Genomic DNA, 18,878 nt, shown 5'->3' with positions numbered 1-18,878 from the left:
AAACCCCCACTAAAAACATGCAAGAAGATCATCACCTGACCAACGGTGACAAGAAGGAACTTGGTCCCCGGGCGCCGCCGTCGGCTGGCAGCCCACCACTCCTGGTCTGTTGCGGACGAAGGACTAACCAGGATGGGTTAAATGCGGAGGAAGCAATTTCACCGAAGCATGGCATGTGCATGTAATGTTGTTGTGGGCACCGAATAACATATGCATGTTGTGTTGTGTCGGTGATAAATAAAAGAAGGATCTTAATCTCTTAATCTTAATAACCTAAATTAAAAAATATATATGTATTACAGTCTTTCCTCGCTTGTGACCTAAAAGGTCAAATGAGGGAAGCAGAGTGTGTTTTAAAAGATGCCCCGAGGGATGAATGTAAGGGTTTAAACAGAAAAGGGACATTTTTAACTCCTGCACCATTTGAACTGTTTGAGTGGAACAGTTCAGCCTGAAACATGGCAAAGACATTTAATGTGACTTTTAACAGCAGCCATAAACGTGGCCTTCGGGAAGCAGCTGCTCCCTCAGCTGGTCTGCAGCTTGGTGTTGTTCTGCCCTTCATGAAAAACAGCATTTAAAAGAAGAAAAGTGACCTGAATCCAGTGAATCGGGGCATCTCTGGACCCAGAGTGAACTGAACCAAGTCCTGCTTCGTTCACACCCTCTTTGCCCGTTTGGCTGCAGCAGCACGCCTCTGGTTGATGGCTTTGGTGGTGACGCGGAGCTTACGCAGACGCAGCTGTCGCAGCCGGAGCTGCAGGTCCTTGGGGAGTTTCCCCCCCTTCCCTAAAAAGTCTTTTAGCCTCTGTTTGGGCATCTTGGTGAGGCGGAAGTCACAGATTGTGGGGTAGTGGTCGTACATGACCTGGCAGGTGCGGGATGAGGGGTAGTAGCCCTCTGCGCTGGCCGTCACCCGGTACTCACCCGGATTCAGCAGCCGCCAGTAGTCGCCATCATTAACTGAAGCAGAACAGAGAAGACATTTTATAGCAGTTTCATTTACAAAGTGTTTATTTTGGACGACAGCTGAGATAGAAAATGCCTTTAACTCCAAAGCTCTTCATGTTTTCCAGCCACAGCTTTGATTTGATTCATATCTGAGATGTAAGATTGTACCTGATCGAATATGATGATCAATGTCATCAACTTTAATGATGGCATCTGCTATCCCAGCCTCTGTGTCTTTGTCACGAACCACACCTTTAATTCCACGGTGGACCTAAAAAACAGGAGGAGACATTTCATTGGTGCATTGTCAAACATGAGATAAGAAATGTTCTGACTTTATCAGGGAGGGATGTTCACTTAAAATGACAGCAGCAGCCAGACCTGCTCCATGTAGACCAGCAGAGACTCTCTGTTGTTCTCCCACTCGATGGGAAGCTCACTGGCATGAGGAAATTTATCACAGGATAACTCCACCGTCACCTCGAAACAGTTTGTGTGCAGGTAGCTGAAATCATTCATACCTGCAAATTAAAGAGTGCACAGAGGTTTTCTTCTTTGATGGAGCCTCTGCTGGGTTTGAGTTTCCTACTGAGCTTTTATCTCATTTTAGACTGAAAGCTGTAATCTGTCGCCTTCTGTGCTGAAATATCAGCAGCTGACTGAACCCTTTCAGACTCAGGCCAAAAACTGCATTTTTGCACTACTTCAATTTAGCTACTTCCCAAAGTTTCGTATTGCTTCAAATATAGATGTGCAACATTTGACGTAAATAGTTGCATTCAAATGGTATGATGGATTATACATGCACATCAATTGTACTTCACTTTAATCTTGCAGCTACTGAAGGTGGGGCTAATTATCTAATTAATTAATCTGGCTGAGTAACTTATTTTACTTACTTACTTTGTATCATTAATGTGAATCTGTGTAATCTGCAAAGTAACCAAGCAATAAATACAATTTGATACATTTAATAAATAAATGTCATTAAAAAGTATTACATTTCCCTCTGAAATGTAGCCGAGTAGAAGTACAAAGTGCTCAAGTAGAGTACACAAACTTCAAAATTGTACTTAAGCACAGCACTTGAATAAACGTACTTGATCAGATTCCACCACGTGAACATAATATTTGTATGATTTCTGCTTCAGTCACACTGAATGAAGTTGAGTTTACTCTGGAAAACACACACATTCTTACTTCCTGGTACGTTGTGCCAGTCGGCTCCGTTGATGATGTTGTTGTATCTGAGGAAGTCCTTGTTGTGGCACGGCCGCCGGTCTGGGTTGGACATCACCTGGTTGAATGAGACACAGGAACAAGTTCAGCACAGAGTGCTGCCTTCAGGTCTCATCGTTTCCCTGAGGTTGTTTTTTAAAGGTGAGGGCAGGAAGTGACAGCAGGAGCAGGATGAACCTGATTGGTGCTGGCGTACGCTGTGGCCAACCAACGGAAGAAGCTCTCATCAGCAGTGGGCGTGTGATCGCGAGGCGCCCAGTCCCGGGTCATGTCGAACGGGTAGGTGACCACCAGCTCTCCTCCATGGAGGTTAGCGCTCAGAACAAAGGGGATGTTCTGCATCCAGTTGATGACAGCTCGGGTCTCTGACGCCACCTAGAGGTGGAGTTGGAGACTTAGTGGAAAAAGTAACAGTACAGAGTAGAGGAGCCACCTCAACCTGTGTGCAAAAAGTGGTGATGACTCATGAAAAAAACAAGGTGAATGAATCCATAGACCAGAAACAAGGTAAGGAGGAACACTGCAGGGAGAGGCGGAGAGGCGGTGGAGATATGGTGCTGAGTTTGAACCAATGACACACTTCAGTCCAGCGTGTGTGTGACGTGTCTGTGTGAAACTAACAAAGGCTTCCTCGGAGGTGTACTGCTCAGGGATGGGGAAGTAGTGGTTGATGAGTTTGGACCGGTCTGTCTCCAGCTCGATGGCGGTCCACATCACCGAGTTGAGGTCTGCAAAATTGCTGTTCATGTCGATGCCTTCGTAGCTGTAACGACCCAGAGCCCAGCCTGCCAACTCCGAGCCCTGCGGATCAAAGGAAGTGGGATTGAGCCTTTGCTGTTATATTGTGGCCATCATGGAGATTACAGCACAATCTTGGACAAAACGCATTTCCAGGCACCTTTTTAAAGGCCATCTCATACCCGTCCGGGTTCATGGAGGGCAGGAGGTGGATGCGAGTCTCTTTGATCAGCCGGACGATGCGCTGGTCTCCTCGTTTGTACTCCTGGCACATGTACTCCATCAGATTGAGCAGAAGCTCTCGGCCCAGCACCTCATTCCCATGCATCCCTGCAACATATCGGAACTCTGGTTCTCCTGCAGGGGGCACCAAAACACAGACACAGGGAGGGAGTTCAGAGCACCGGTTTGTGCAACATTTGACATGTTTAATGTTTCTACTTCGGTTTTCCAAAGCCAGAGTTCATACAGACAGAAACAATCAATCTAAAGATCCAAAAAAAGACAGAGAAGAAAGGAAGAAATATTTGCAGATCATATTCAGTGAGGACGAAGAGACACATGACCTGTGCTTTCAAAACACCTCCTGCACAGATCAACCTCTGTCAGTGACCCCGCTGAAAGTCCTGTTTCCTGTTTGGTCTGCATACACTGCACTGACGGGCAGATCTGAAATCTCACACCTCCTCCTCACAGATGTTTACGAGGAGGAGTTTCAGCTCACTCTCCTCCTAATGAAACATTCAGCACTGAGACGAGTGTCTGCTGGAAAACACGCATTCAGAGAGACTGACTGCAAAATCAAAATGATTGTTCACTGATTAACTTCCATGCTTGCGTCCTGTTATTTGGTGCTTGTTAAATACTTTGTCTGGGTCTGTAAAGAGCAGCATTTTCTTTTGCTCAATTTATTCAACTAATCTCTAAGTAAACATATAGAGATACAGAAAAGTACCAGTAGTTCGGCCAAGAGAGCAGCATCAATAATAACATAAAAGCTTTGAACAAACAACATCAAACAACACAGAGAACATTCATGCAAGTTACATAACTGTGGAAAAGTGAAGGGGGAGACCAAGGCTATTTGACTACACTGAAATTCCAGTTATTCCAAGTGTAACCACTGAGATGGCAAGAAATACTGAAAACCTGATCGTTTGGACACATGGAACATAAGATCACACCAAACCGATGCTGATTTCTGGAAAAAAGATGAACAGAAAAATGAGGTCACAGACTGAGAGGAGGGAAAAACTGACATTGTCCTTTTCCCAGACTACCAACTATTTACCAACTATCAGCCCTGACAATACAAGAGGAAGGAGCAGGAAGTCCTAACAAAGCCAGTTTGTTGGTGCTTTTTGTATTTTCACTTGAGCGTAAGGATCAGGTGTTTCTCTACAGGTAATCTAGCTTGAAACTGCATTGAAACAAGCTTTGGAGGAGTTTTTCTGCACCTGCTGGAGGATTACATTTGATAACTGGATAGAGACTTGAAGGCCTGAATGGACGGACATCCTCTCCCTCTGCTCCTCCGTGCTGCCTCCTCTGCCATGTGTGTTTTTGGCGGGAAAACCTCTCCGCTCTGCCGCCACGTGGACAGAGCTGACGAGGCCAAAGACAACATTTGTACACCTCAGAGCAAACAGAGGAACTCTGGTCTGTGTCGGTTCATGTTTCACACAGAGCTGGACTGTCAGTGTAGCTGTGGAGGGTGGGGACACAGGGGCAGCCGCCGTGAAAGACCCCTCAGACCCCTCAGAGTACTGTGATCATCAAGCCTCTGTCCTTCATTAGATGAAATGATGCCTTCTTTGAGGGTGAACTGCTCTTAGCTTCACAGCATTTAATGTTTGAAAGAATACATAAAAAGTTCCCCTGCTCAGTAAATAAGGAATGCATTATTATGAAAGATGTAGATAATGAAAAATCACTGAATTAAATGCAAAAAGGGCAACAATTTTTAGCCTTTTCCTGAGGGGATTTTTTGCATATTAGCAACGTCTCCAGCGTCTCACCCAGTTCGTGCTTTCCGGGGTTGTCGGAGATCTCCATGACATAGAGCTTCAGACCGGTGTAGCTCTTCCCGATGCTGTAGATGCGGGTGATGTCAGGACAGGCTTCGTTCACGGACTTCATCAGCTGGGAAACAACAACAGAGCTGTTCAGAGAAGTGAGAGGCACTACAGCAAAGTAAAGAAAAGTCCTGGCATTTTAAGGTCGACCACATTTCAGCTTTGGCTTTGGCCAAGTCACTGAACAGTGATGCATAAAAAAAGCATTTTTTTTTATTGATAACTGTGTAGAAATATCATGAATTCACCCTGAAAACAAAGTAGTGACGTGGAATAACTTTCCATTTGAGGCACTTTAGGACCTGCATCGATTGCCACTTAAAGGACTGCAGGGGACAAATGATTTATATGAAATAATTGGTGGCAGGTCTCCCAGTCCCTTCATAAACTCGCACTTATGTCTGGCCCGTCAAGGCCGTGTTAAATCCCACATGTGGAATGCGGATCCATGTTTGTTTCTGGGGGCTGTTTTCTGACCGACAGATTCAGGACGGCGTCTCCAAACAGACCGCTGGTAGTGGCAGCGCAGTGAGGACGCTGCCATGAAGGAGCGAAACCTCCCACACTGTTTGCTTTTGGTCAGACTGAGACCAGACCCCACACACACTGCGGGAGCGTCCTGGACTCACTGCAAAAACCCAGAAACTGGTGCATCTGTCAACCTGGACTGGAGCTTTGTTTCTGAAAAACATACCTTGATGGCAAAGCTGTTCTGCACAGGTCAAAACGTCTGACCTGGTGAGTCTCAGTGAGCAGATGGAGGAACATCGTGGTTCCATCGTCGTGATCCATCAAATCATTAAATCATTAAAAATCAACACACACGTCAGACTCTGTCTTACCTTTCTCATCTCCTTGTAGTTGTGGTGTCTGAAGTCCAGCTTGTCTCTGGACTCTGTTGGCTCTGTCTGCCAGGCGTAGATGTTATTTGGATCTGTGGAAAAAGAAAAGTTCCTGTTACAGCAACCAAAAAGCTCTCAATTTAAATCTATGTGACTCCCAGCAGTTGACTTCCTGCACCTGGGAGTGCGCAGCCCAACACCTCAGCTCTCAGGCAGATCGAACCGTCCGTCCCGTTCTGGTACCAGGTCTGTGGGTTGATCCGGATGTAACGAGCCACCGTGGATGTGTTGAAAAGGGCGAGGACTGGTGTCTCCGAGTCCTGGTTTCCTTCAAATACCTGCAGCGTGAAATACAGGATACAGGATCTATTTTTGACTCATTTGTCTCTATGGTACATTAAAGCGTCTGATACTGTGTGGAAAACAGTCTTTGCCTGCCATGACTGGCACTTGGTGGTCAGCTGTGGCTTTGGCACACAAGCCTTAAAGACCGCTCCGATAAACCAGCCTAACCAAGGCGGCAAAGTTTTGGCACATTGAAAAACCAAAAGGGAGAAAGTCTCCTAAAGGTTACCAAATCATACAGCGCTGTTGTTGAGCATATGGAGATAACAAAACAATATCAATGCCACTTATTCCCTTCAAGCAAAAAGACAGAACTGCAGATATTTGCTTACTGTTAGATTGTTTACTGCTGCAAAAGAAGAAATAATAAGTATAGCTTTAGTATCTTGTGCGCACGATATAGTTTTATTTTCTTCGTGGCACTTTAGGGGCTCCGTATGTTGCCGCCTGTCTGTATAAATGAGTTAATCAAATCGTGCGCTCGATTTAGTATCTCGTGCGCACGAGATATAGTTTTTTTTTCTCCGTGGCACTTAAACGTAAATGTGGGAAACACGAGCAAAGAGAAACAAGTTGAGTTTAAATGTTGGAAAAGAAGAACAGGATGTTCACTCACGGCCTCTTCAGTCCCGTTCATACACGGCTTCCAGGCCAGCGAGTCGTTACTGAACTGCACCTTGTAGGTGTGAACGACGTCCCAACTGTGTGTGAAGGAGACGCATGTAGTTCTATAGTACACATCATATCAGAAAAACATTTTTTGTTCTGTTGTACAAAACTACATTTCCCGTGTTACCTCTGACACTAAACGAACTTTACCCCTCAGCACTGACCTCCAGATGGAGCTGCGACCCTGCAGGATGACCCCTGTGAAGCGGGTCAGCCGCAGGGCGTCGACCTCCAGCCACTGCTTCTTGTCTCTGTACTGAGCGCACCAGGCGCCATCGTAGATATCACCGTCCTCTATCCCAGACTGCAACACACACAGGAAACAGAAAAGAAACACCCTGATGTCGCTGCTCTGTTGGCACACTGGAGTAGATCACACCTTTGGTTTGCTGAAAGTCTACCTGGATGTTGAGTCTGCCGCGGTGAGGGCCCAGGCCTCTGCGCTTATATGATGACGCTCTCAGCTGGGTGTCTTTGACCTTCAGTGACTCCAGGCCCAGCGGAGGACATTCTGACACAACAGGGATTTATTTGCCATTTTAATGTGATTATATAAAGATGGTAGAGAGCAGAGAAGCAAAGTAAGAAGGAGGCAGTGTTCAGAGGGCCGAGTAGCATCAAGTGCCTTAAAACAAAGCACACAGTTGGGAAAAATATTTTTGTGTTGCATGATAATGAGTTTATAATTTAGCAAACTTTCAAATTCTAGCTTACATTTGGATAAAAACTCCAATGAACCAGCATCTCGACCCACTTTGCTCCTCAGTATACACTATATGTGCTGCAGTCATACAACACATACATTCACATGTACATATACAATGATATATGTACGCACGCTTGACCTTATCTGAAAATCACAAGATCAGTTCTTAAAAGCATGCGAGTACAAATTATATCACACAGCAGAGAGGAAAGAAGAAAAAACCTGCGCTGTTTACTACAAGTGATTTCTCACATTTGATCAATGCGACAAATGACAAGCGACAGACTGAAGCAAAAAAAAAAAAAAAAAGAAGTATTTTTCATATTGAAGTACTACGACTTGCACTTCAGTAAAAATACCTGGATGGATTCAGATCTCAAACCGAAGAAGCAAATTGAAAGAGAAGTAAAAAGGAGGGCAGGAAACAGAGAAAACTCGACTCTCTTGCAGACGGTGACATTTCTTTAAACCTGTCCAGCGTCCTCTGCTGCCGTATTAAAGCCTCAGACAGACTCACATTGTCTGCAGGGTTCAGTTGGGTTCACGCTGCCTCTTCCTGCCAGGAAGCTTTACTGGCTGCTAAAAAGTCTCAGGCGGACGTATAGAAGCAGCTAAATGGATGCTAAATGTAGGTGGCATTTCCTTTAAAGACCCTTTCCCCCTTTTGCCTTGTAGTCCAGCTGGATCTCTGCTGCACTGAATGTTGCTCAGCTCTAAAAACCAAAGTGTCTTTGTTGCTGTTGACTGGTGGACTCCTGCCAAACTACTGAAGGCGAGCCAGAGAGATCTGGCAGACTGACAATGATAACTGACACCCAATCTATAGCTCGTAAGAGCAGCCCACAGCCCAGCTGATTATCTGGGTAAATAAACCCACAGTGAGAGAAGATAAATCATAAGCTACATAAGGTGGTCCTCAAATCCAAACAAAGGAAAATGTGTTTTTCAGTCTAATTGTTCAAACCTGCAGTCAGATATATCCCCCCCCCCCTTTTCAGTTTTCACATCCACTCCCCTTTTTCATTTTGCCTTCTTCCTTCTCTTTAAAGGAACCTCAAAGAAAAGATGGAGTCATCAAAGAAACGTTCCCCCGCCCTGAGTCTCACCTCCCTGGGTTCCCCGACACGACCCTCTGCCTTGATGATCGCTATTTAGCATTCGAAGAAGCTGTTGGTTTATATTCAGGCTTTGAAGAAGGATGAATCAAACTCACGATAGGTAAGTGAACGCATCGCATCGCTGTAACACCACCTGCAGGGAGGACATCGTCAGACGTGTAGAATCGGTTGGAGCTGATATGACATCTGAGTTTGGTACCAATGGCACAATGTGTTTCAGAGTTAAAGCAGTAAATTCTAACCTATTACATTAAAACTGTATAAGACTTTTGTCCAGGGCTCCTTCGATATCTGCCAACATTTTTGTACATTGGATGGAGTTCTTCTGAAAAAAATGGCAGATTTGCACCGAAAAGTGCCTTAAAAACTGGTTTCATGGTGAATTTTCTACTATATCTATTCAAATCTGATAATGTTCCTGAGATGTGGCCTAAACAGAACAGCAGGATTGAAGCTGTTTTGTGTAACGACGTCTTATTCAATAAGCCCATCACCCTCCAGGTTGCCTGCAGCCTGGGCGGTGAGTGGCAGCTCTTGTTATGAGGTGACATTTGAAACCTTTTCTTCCTTTCATGCTTGCAGGACTTTAAACTTCTGGCTCAGGAGGTGAAGCTGGCGTGTCCGTTAAGCGACCACCCGTCACATCTACAGTCCACATGTTCTCCTCACTCAGATGAAGAATGATGAACAACACTAAGGCGAACTGAACGAAACGTGACCACCTGATGGGACATTTTACTCAATCTGGACTTTAGTGTTTATAGATTCTCTTCCATGAGGCAGAACTGCACAAGCTGCTGCACAAAAATGAAGATTTCAGTCACTTAGTTCAGGAGGAAGAGGAAATATCATGAGTCTCTACTGTCACACTTTCCCATATTACTCACAGTTAATCAAACTCCAGCAGTGGCTGCCGGAGCGGGTTTTAATGAGCATCGGCTCTGATTTGACATGACGTGACAAGTTGCTTACTCAGCATTTATTTCCAGCCAACCACACATTAATCTCCGCTTCCCTCGACTGTACACACACACACACACACACACACTAGATATACATACACTCTGTGTACACACACCCCGGTCAGCTCATCGCCCTGTCCAGCACATGCACACAGTATGCTTGAATACAAGCATTTGCTTCCTTATGGGGACAAATCATAAGTCCCCATAATGTCAATCGTGAGGTTTTAGGGTTAAGGTTAAGATGAGGGTTAGGGGTCGGCAGACAATGGTTGAGTCTCCAGGAAATGAATGGGAGACAAAAATCCATCCCCCACATTGTTAATTTATTCTAGGGCCAGGACGTCGTCTCAGGGGTGAGGTCATAATAATAAGAAGAAGAAGAAGAAGAAGAAGAAGAAGAAGAAGAAGAAGAAGAAGAAGAAGAAGAAGAAAGTTTTAAAAACAGAGACAAAAAGAAAAAACAAAGGTGGACAAATAGGAAATGGAAGAGGAAGGACAGGAGACATTTCGAATGTCTGCAGTCTAATGCAACACGCAGTGACAACAGGTATTATTTTCCCGCTCTTTTCATGAACAGTTTTTCAGAGATTCATTTGCAGTGAATCTGTGCTTCCACTCGGACAGAAGGAATGATTGTGAATTGAAGCAGCAGATTGAATTAATTTCCTTATAATATGCATGTTTAGATACACAGTATGCTTTGCCTCACTGCATGAATCAGATCAAGGTCTAAATATGGTGTTAAATTAGCAAATAGCTTTACACTTTGGTGCTTTCCTGGGTGGGTTTGCCTCAAAGGACAATTCAGCGTGTCCCATTTACACCTTCAGAAGATGCTGCAGTTTTTTGAAACCACTTAAATTGTCCTGACGCAGTAAACTCCCACAGCTGGTGAAAGCACATAAAACTATTTGCCACTAATATCTGACCCTTGTCTGATTGGCATACTGGGCTAATGCCCATACATACGTGCGAGCGTCTCCGTGGCCGCACTTGGTTTGACCTGAGGTTTGGTTTTCTTAACAATCTTTGGCTTCTTGGTGATGAGTTTGGATTTCTTCTGGATTGTTTTGGGCCTCTTTGTTACCTTAACGCTCCTGGCGGACCTCCTTTCTACAGAAATGCAAACCATTTAATGCACAGCAGGAAACATGGACTCATCTGGCATTTTGGGAAACACACTCAGTCACTGTCTTGCAAAGAGTTGAACGAGACGCTTGATACCACTCTCATATCTGTCTGTTAAATCTGAAGCTAGCAGCTGTTAGCTTAGCTTAGCATAAAGACTGGAAACCATGCGAAACTGTGTCCAAAGCTAAGAGAAATTAGTCTTTCCTGGCTGGGACAAAAAATAGTCCAGCACATTAAAGTCAAACAACATATTAATGAGGTAGATGTGCTGCTTGGTGGATGTTTGGACAGGCTAGCTGTTTCCTTTTCATGCTGAGCTAAGCTAATTTCATGTTCAACATAAACATATGAGAGGTATCAATCTTCTTATTCAACTTTATTTTCCACCAACAGAGGATGTCATAGAGAGCCACAGCAAGCAGCACAAACCAGCTTTCAGACCTGAGACTGGATTCATGTGAATGCTGCTGAGCTCGAGGTTTTGGCTGCAGATGTTTACATCTGTTTACATTAAAGTCATTTGGCTGCAGCCACACTTTCAGACAGTGTACAGTTAAAGTGATGCCTGCATGAGCAATGCCACACAATCTGCATTTTTTTGGGTCTGAGGCATCACACAGCCCATCTGGTTCTCATCAGTAGAAAACGGCTAAAATGTCTCACGGCACGGAGCAGAATGTGGAACATCCTCCCCCAACCCTCGGACACGGACTCTGACCGCACATGCAACCACCAGCAGAGCTTTCTTTACACTCTGACAACATGTCAGGCTTTGAGGAACCCTGAGAGATCCTCTGATTTGTTGTCCTGAAGCATCTTCACAAACTGGAACTCCTTCATCAATGGACCATGGAGCTTTGACTCACTGGAGTTTGGTCTGAGGGACATTTCTTTTTCCCAGCAGATCTGAGTTTGCAGATTCATTGAGACTTTTTACTTCGCTTTCTCTGTTTGTTTGCACAGAAACACATTACTGTACCCTTAATATGTTAACTTCACCAGCATGGCTGTTTCTGTTTGTGGGAACAGCAGTGAGATGAATGCAAAACCAACAAATGATTAGTCAGGTCGTAAAACCCTCATGAAGATCTTTCCGAACAAGCAGAAATCCTGTAACAAATTTCATAAGGCCACAGTATAATCACTGGATCATTATCCATTATTTAATACCACAGACACACAGGAATATTGTTTCTATAAGGAATAAAGCAGCATTACAGTTCCAGCATATTAAATTACATCCACTCACCTAATTCCAAAGGACCTTCTTCTTCCTCTTCAGTGTCTTTTCTGGGCACTGCTCTCTCTGCTGTTTTACCAGTGTCTTCACTCAGCTGTTCAGTAGTTGTGGAGGTTGTGGGAGGTTTACTTGTTGACTTACTGTAACCGGTTGTGAATCCTGTGGTGGGAACCTCAGTAACATTGGTCTTCCCTGCAGAGAAAAGGCTCTCAGTTGTGGTAAAAGCCGCATCTTGAGCCTCAGTAGTCGTGTTTTGATCAGGTCTGGCTGAAATGAGGTGAAATGATCCACAATGCAGAAAGAAAAGCAGAATGAAGTGCAGAGGTCCTGCCATAGTAACGCTTCCCAGCAGAAGCCCCTCCACCACTAAACTCTCATTCAACCTCCCTGACCTGCGGCTCTGCAAGTCATGTCACCCACAATGAGAAACAACTTCCTGTCACAGATTGAAAAAATAAAAGCTGCATTGATGTAGATAATTTATGTGGGTTTTTTTTGAGAGAGATTAAAATGATCTTTAACTCATGTTAACTGGCTTCAGCATGGGGGGAAATCTTCTCAATGTCAAATGTTTTATCTAATTTTCAAGAGCAAGTCTGGAAATGGTGACAGCAGAGAGGCAAAGTCAGTTGCCAACACTTTCAAACTGTAAAACATACCACATTGGTAAAAGTGACAAATGCATGCTTTTATTCTGAAGTCGCCATCAGAACCCTGGCATTTGTCTCATTGGCTGACTTGACGCTCCTCTCTGCTGCGCCTCTACTAACAACCAGAGTTTATTCAGGGCTCAAACTCAGTCCGCTCTCCCTCCGTCACAGAGGCAGCATGCACGGCTGCAAACGGATTTATCTGAAGACGTTTCAAACGGTTTTATACTGACACCTTGTGTCCTCTGAACATCCTGCAAAGTCAGATGCACTTCAATTTTGTCCATATTCCAGTTGTCTAACAACAGATTCAAAGATGCTAACTTCTGTTCTGGTTAAACAGCTTTAATAGCAGACAGATACATGAAAGGGAAATGTTTCAGCCTGTTAAGTCTCTGACAATCACTTCATTATTAAAATGAGAATTATTTGGATCTCCATATTAAAATAACTCAATAATTTCAGGAAACAAAACGTTCTGAAAGAATTTTGGAGTGATGCCACTCAATTCTGAAAAAAAAGAAGAAAAAAAAAGACAGAAACGGACACACACTATTTAACCAGGTCTTCTTGAAAAAAACAAAACAAATGCAAATAAAAAATATATTTACAAAAAGGTGGAATTTTCAAAACGAGCTCTCGTCACCGTGAACGTCTCACCTCGTCTCTCCAACGCTGAAAGAAAGCTGAAGCTACTGAACGTCTGTGAAGTTCAGGTGTTGAGCAGCAGAACCTGATTTATTTTGACAGCAACTGAAACAATATGAACGAATGAATGAATGAATGAGTGAGCCGGACTGAATCTGGAAGCTGCTGTCTTTGTGTGTGTGATGGACAGTTACAGAGGACTCGTAATAATCGTGTCTGGTTCACATTTTGAATGTTTCTTTAAAAAAATCATCTCCACTGCTTCAAAGTCATGAATCCCAAACAAGTCGCTGCTTTGTAAGATGCACTTTAAATCTGAATATATAAAACCTGGAGTTTTTGACACCATCAACATGGATACGGAAACGCTGAGTTCACAGTGACCTGAAAGAGAACGGCTCCTCCACAGACGTAAGGGGACAAACAAACAGAGAAGAGGAGGACGGGAGCAGAGTGTCCAGAGCGAGGAGAGCAGCCGCTGTGTGAGAACGTCCAGCCTCGGCTCAGAACGACTCCTCACGGCTTCCACAGCTTCAGCAGACCATCCTCACTGTAGGTGCTGATCAGGTTCTGGTGGGGGTGGTGGGCGATGCCGATCACGTCCTTCTCATGGACCTGGAGGACGTGGGAGCGAGACGTGAGCATGAACCCATCTTTGAAAATGAAGGCAGCGTTTTAGTTACTAAAATGATGGTCTAGAAATGACTTTAATCATAAAACCAATAAAATAAAACCAAGTTACAGTAACATATTTTGACCAGAATTTAAATGAAATGATGCTAAAATAACTTCCAAAAAGTTACGTGACTTACGCAGATCTTTTAGAAACTGATAAAACACAGCAAAGACCTCCAAGGGTTTGATCCTTCTTTGTCCATGACTGTTTGTCACGTCAAATAAAACAAAAGAGCTTCGCCCTCGCCTCAGAACTTAAATGAAAACTTCAGAGCCGGGCGTTTTCGTGGCAGAGGCAGAGGAGGGAATGTGCTGTGATATTTCTGGATGCTTTGATCTGAGCTCCTGAGTGCACCAACGTACCGTCAGCGTTCTCTCCAGCTTGCCGGTGACGGTGCTGAAGCAGTAGAGCACAAAGTCTTCGCCCACGCAGTAGATCCACTCGCCGCGGGGCGACAGGGTGCAGCACACAAAGTCACCACCTTCCCTCTTACCGGAGCTGAAACTCCTCACGATCTGCACAGCGAGAGTCATGAGTGTAATCAAACACACACAAAGCATGAACTGTATGCAGGAGGCAGGCAGGTAGGCAGCGTCAGTTTCATAAGCAAACCTTAAAAACCTGCAGTTCTCCACCTTTACTGGTCAGTTTTAAGAGGAAAAAGCAGCATGAACTCTGACTATAAATCATGTAACAAAGACAAAAGCACAGTTTATGTAACCGACTTGAGCTGCCTGTCATCACATCTGTGCTCAGCTGTGCTCTGATTCCTGCTGGACTGTTGAGTTCAGGAATGGTTTGGACTGACCTGTCCCTGCATGTTCATGATGACCACCGTGTTGGAGCGGTTACACACGACGAAGTGCTCCGGATTCTTGGGCAGCAGGATGACGTTGTTGACTGTGATGTCGGTGCCCGCTGACGTGCCCAGAGGCTTGAAGGTGTTGCTGCACTCGGTGGTCTTCATGTTCCACACCTGAAAGCAGGGCAAACACGGAGAGATGAGACTAGTTAGACACAGAGTGCGTACAGGCACACTGATGCCATTACGTGATTTACTGCATCACCTTGACTGTGCCGTCTGAGGAGGCGCTGATGATGTGGTGGCCGTCCGGTGTGAAGGTGGCCTCGTTCACAAATGAAGAGTGACCGCGGAACTCTTTCAGAGTTTTACCCGACTTCAGTCCATGGATCCTTAGCAAAGAGAAGAATTAACTCAGGTTCACAAAGTGATCCTAAGACAGACGTTCAGTAAAGAGCACAGGTGATCCATCAACTAAACAATGAGATGTCATTTTGGAAGAAGAATAAAGGGTGAAGGTGTTTGGTCGGACAGGACTTTACCTGATCGTCTGGTCGAAGGAGGCACTGAGGAGCTGGCTGCTGTCTTTGCAGAAACTGACGCATGTTACTCCTTTACTGTGGGCGCGTTCAAACCTCCTCAGACACTGACCGCTCTGGATCTTCCACACCTACACAAACACACACTTTAATTTGCTTTTGCAACATGACACTGAGTCTGCAGGCAACCATCACAACACACATACGCAATGGAAATAATATGGTTCAATAATGTAACTTAGACACCGAGCATTGCCTTTCAGAGGTATGTTTGTAATCCATCATTACATGATCATTTATCTATAACCACATCATATTTTTGCACAACTGAGAAGCTGAAAGGATTGAAATAGAACCAATGTTTCTAGTCTACCTTGATCTTTCCATCCTGAGCTCCAGTGGCCAACATCTCTGTGTCTCGACTGAAGCACATACACAACACTGCATCGTCCATCATCATGAAGTTATCCTGAGCCTGGTACTTCAGATCCTGTAGGACACAACGCATGAGCATAAGTGTAACGTTCAACCAGGACAGTCACTCTGGTTAATGTGCGTTTGTTCTGGAGAAGCTACCTTTCTGATTTTGCCCGTGGTGAAGTTCCAGACCTCAATGAAGCCGTCCACGGAGCCGGTTACCAGGTACTGACCGTCAGGGGAGAATCGGGAACACTCCACATGAGATTTCTGTCCAAACTGTGCAGGGAGGGGAAACGAGTGACGTCAGAACACTTCAAATGTTTAATGTCATGAAAGCTAAGCTAACTCCTGGACGTGTAAGACATAAACAACAGTATGCTTGTGGGTACCTTGATGTGTCTGCTGAGCTGGGTGGGGAAGCGCTCCTCCTCCACATCTTTAACAGCAGCTTTACCCCTGAACAAGTCGATAGTCATACCAGGAGGCAGGAGGCCCTGATGCTGCTGCCACTTCAGAGACTGAAGAAGGAGAATGAAGACAGTGGGCAAAATCACCATTAGCACTTTAAGTTGTAGCATAACTTTTACGTTAATCAAAGACGACACAAAGACGCAAATTATTTTATAGTGAGTCTCTGACATTCATCACACCTGCAGGTTTCCCGATCATTTCCTTACCTGTCCCAGCAGAGCCATGAGACGAGAGGGTGGCACCACGCTGACCTCCCCTGCCAGGGCCAGGGCGATGGCCGCCCGGCGCTTCTCCTTACTGCTGCCATCTGGGTACGCCTGGACAACGAATAACACGGACATCAGAAATTCAACACAATTTAACCAACATCGGGTTTGGCAGATTGTATTGTATTACATATCTGTTGAATCTTCATAACAGGAAGGACAATCCTATTAAACAGTAGTCAGTGCAAGAGTAAAGCATATTTAAGCCTTTAACCTGTTTGCATCTTGTTTAAAGTTCAGTCTGGACTCACCTCTCTGGGATCGAAGTAAGAGCGAGCCAGCAGGTTCTCCAGGTGGATGTATCTCTCTGGCTGGGTCTGTTTCAGCATGATCATGGGGTCGGTCTGCCTGAGGAGTGAACGGGCTGCACCCAACTCTCTCAACTCGATCAGCTCCAGCACCACCTGGTCAGGAAAGAAGGCAGACGTTCAGATTCAGAGGAAACGTTCTTTTCAGAGATCTGCTGACATGAGTGATAACAGCAGAAGCAATGCTGGGTCATCTCATCTCAAAAACAGTAAACTTAAAGATTTAGATTAAGAAAGGTGTACAAAGAATAGACTGAACACTGACCCCTTGAATAGAAACAAACAGGAATGAAGTTTAAGACATCAGGATATATTTTAAGAACTTCAAACTTCTAGTGGATGCACTGGAAATTCAAGATGATATTTAAATCCTGCATGAGCACAGTGTTAAGTTAGCTGCAGACCACAAACCTCACCTGTTCATAAAGGTCTATCAGGGTCTTATCTGGCAGCTTGAGGGACTGGATGGCTTGCAGGACAGTATCCCAGTGACCACTGTTTATGTCTGCCACAAAGCTCTCTATACTGTCCACAGTGTTCAGAGACACGGTGGTCTCCTCCTGCAGGGTGACCAGAGTCCGCTGCAGATTGTTTTCCTTCAGGTACTGCATAATCAGACGGATCACGCTGTGGAAAACAGAAAATATGCCCAGTAACTCAGCTGAAGCCATACTCCAATTTGTTACATAAGAAGTGACGAACTTTAATGGAAAATAAAACAGTAGCAATATTAATAACCATCAACTGACTTTGGCTGCCTTAGTTTGAAAAAAATATTTCTTCAGTCAGAGCATGAGCTGTGACAACTGATGGTTTACCGTTAGCTAACGCTAACGCTAATGACTTCTAGCTAACTCCCATCTTTCAGAAAAGCACAGAAAATACGACGGAGGTGTACTTGATAAACACGGCAACACTTCGGACTGAAATTAGTGCCACTTCGCTGCCGAAAAGATCAAACAACATCTAAAGAGAGGTCCGTAGTTTGGCTTGTTAGCTTAGTTTAGCGCGCTAACGCTAGCGAACTGCAGGATGAGATAGGCCTCACTAACAGAAAATAAGCTAAAATGTACAGTTATTAGCGTGAAATTTGTTGTCGAAATTGGACTGTTTTATATTAATTAACGAGACTACTTACTCTGCGGATTCCACCTCCAAAGACATGGTTATTTATCTAAAAACTGTGGCCACAAGACACTCTAGGGTATGCAGCGAAGCCAAGTAACACGCAGCACAGATGCAAACACGGAAGTACCGGAAAGAGACCCTCAAAATAAAACGCTCATTGCGTGTAGATAGTAATGTTAGATTCTTTTGAATTATCGACAAAAAGCCTCTGAAATGTCCCATCAAATTGGTTTATATTACAATATTAGCATATACGATATATTATGAACACGACGTGTACACAATATAAAGCAACATCTGTGTAATGTGATGTTACCCTACACTTTATTTTGAAAAGCAAAACCCTTTTGTTGTTGTTGTTGTTGCTGAAGTTAGGTGGTGATTCCGGTGATTCCAGTCTGAGATATTGTTTTTGTGCTTAGCAAATGTCTTTTGACCCAATTAAATATAACCAATGTACTAAATCAATTTTAACTTTTTATTTTTTCCCTTTTTCATCTCTAAACTTTTCTACAAGCCACATTTCTTTTGTCTGCCACCATAAATCTATGTAGAACTCGTTACAATTGTAAACACTGAATTAGTAGTACATAACAGTAGAAATATTAAATATATCATGTAACCTTAATCCCTGACTGCTCTCAAGAACTATTATGTTTTTATATAAGAAACTCTTCTATCTGACCTGGTGGCAGGTGACTTAAATCTTTTACCCGCTGCAGCCATTATCTACGCTGTATTTGACAGATGGTAGGTGCTAATTTCATTCCACAATTTTATGTCAGTTTCATTTGAGGTCGCTATTATTCAGTTCCATTAAACTTCTTCCTTTGACAGTAAGGCACCTTCACAGTGGCTTTCATGCAGTAGATTTAATGTACACCTGAGATCAGTTATTCTTAAAATTGAGTCCAGGGACCTGTGTTGGTTCCTGGACTCAATTGTCAATGC

At 44.2% G+C, this 18,878-nt stretch overlaps 2 protein-coding genes across 3 annotated transcripts; both read right to left on the bottom strand.

The window, feature by feature from the left end:
* Positions 1-561: 561 nt before the first annotated feature.
* LOC139331226 (probable carboxypeptidase X1) lies at positions 562-12,354 on the bottom strand. 2 transcript variants are annotated; one of them, XM_070962613.1, is made up of 15 exons: positions 12,029-12,354; positions 10,618-10,761; positions 7,261-7,370; positions 7,024-7,163; positions 6,807-6,891; positions 6,024-6,183; positions 5,846-5,937; positions 4,947-5,070; positions 3,089-3,285; positions 2,812-2,991; positions 2,368-2,565; positions 2,152-2,248; positions 1,333-1,472; positions 1,120-1,222; positions 562-963 (listed from the first exon to the last, which is right to left on the bottom strand). In XM_070962613.1, the coding sequence occupies exons 1-15, from the start codon at positions 12,351-12,353 to the stop codon at positions 659-661; spliced, it is 2,400 nt and encodes a 799-aa protein (XP_070818714.1). In that variant the 5' UTR covers position 12,354; the 3' UTR covers positions 562-658. The 2 variants fall into 2 exon arrangements, with proteins under 2 accessions (XP_070818714.1, XP_070818715.1); XM_070962614.1 differs by lacking the exon at positions 10,618-10,761.
* Positions 12,355-12,518: 164 nt separating this feature from the next.
* On the bottom strand, positions 12,519-18,052 carry smu1a (SMU1 DNA replication regulator and spliceosomal factor a). Its single transcript, XM_070963061.1, has 12 exons — positions 17,938-18,052; positions 17,216-17,426; positions 16,743-16,895; positions 16,432-16,542; positions 16,144-16,272; positions 15,911-16,030; positions 15,708-15,824; positions 15,338-15,465; positions 15,061-15,187; positions 14,802-14,969; positions 14,356-14,508; positions 12,519-13,932 (listed from the first exon to the last, which is right to left on the bottom strand). Exons 1-12 carry the CDS (start codon positions 17,961-17,963, stop codon positions 13,834-13,836), a joined length of 1,542 nt encoding a protein of 513 aa, XP_070819162.1. The 5' UTR covers positions 17,964-18,052; the 3' UTR covers positions 12,519-13,833.
* Between the last annotated feature and the right edge of the window lie 826 nt (positions 18,053-18,878).

Source organism: Chaetodon trifascialis, chromosome 5 (genome assembly GCF_039877785.1).
Source record: "Chaetodon trifascialis isolate fChaTrf1 chromosome 5, fChaTrf1.hap1, whole genome shotgun sequence".
Taxonomy (NCBI): domain Eukaryota; kingdom Metazoa; phylum Chordata; class Actinopteri; order Chaetodontiformes; family Chaetodontidae; genus Chaetodon; species Chaetodon trifascialis.
This window is presented reverse-complemented; position numbering and strand designations above follow the sequence as displayed.

What these genes read in the sequence shown, in the direction of transcription:
- LOC139331226 (XM_070962613.1), bottom strand. Translation starts at nt 12,353, where the DNA reads ATGGCAGGACCTCTGCACTTCATTCTGCTTTTCTTTCTGCATTGTGGA. An exon ending in GGTCGCAGCTCCATCTGGAG is followed by an intron (nt 6,892 to 7,023) that starts GTCAGTGCTGAG and finishes CTTCACACACAG; the next exon opens with TTGGGACGTCGTTCACACCT. An exon ending in ACACCTCCGAGGAAGCCTTT is followed by an intron (nt 2,566 to 2,811) that starts GTTAGTTTCACA and finishes CTCCACCTCTAG; the next exon opens with GTGGCGTCAGAGACCCGAGC.
- smu1a (XM_070963061.1), bottom strand. Translation starts at nt 17,963, where the DNA reads ATGTCTTTGGAGGTGGAATCCGCAGA. An exon ending in TTGGAGGTGGAATCCGCAGA is followed by an intron (nt 17,427 to 17,937) that starts GTAAGTAGTCTC and finishes TGTTTTCCACAG; the next exon opens with CGTGATCCGTCTGATTATGC. An exon ending in TCATGAACATGCAGGGACAG is followed by an intron (nt 14,509 to 14,801) that starts GTCAGTCCAAAC and finishes CTCGCTGTGCAG; the next exon opens with ATCGTGAGGAGTTTCAGCTC.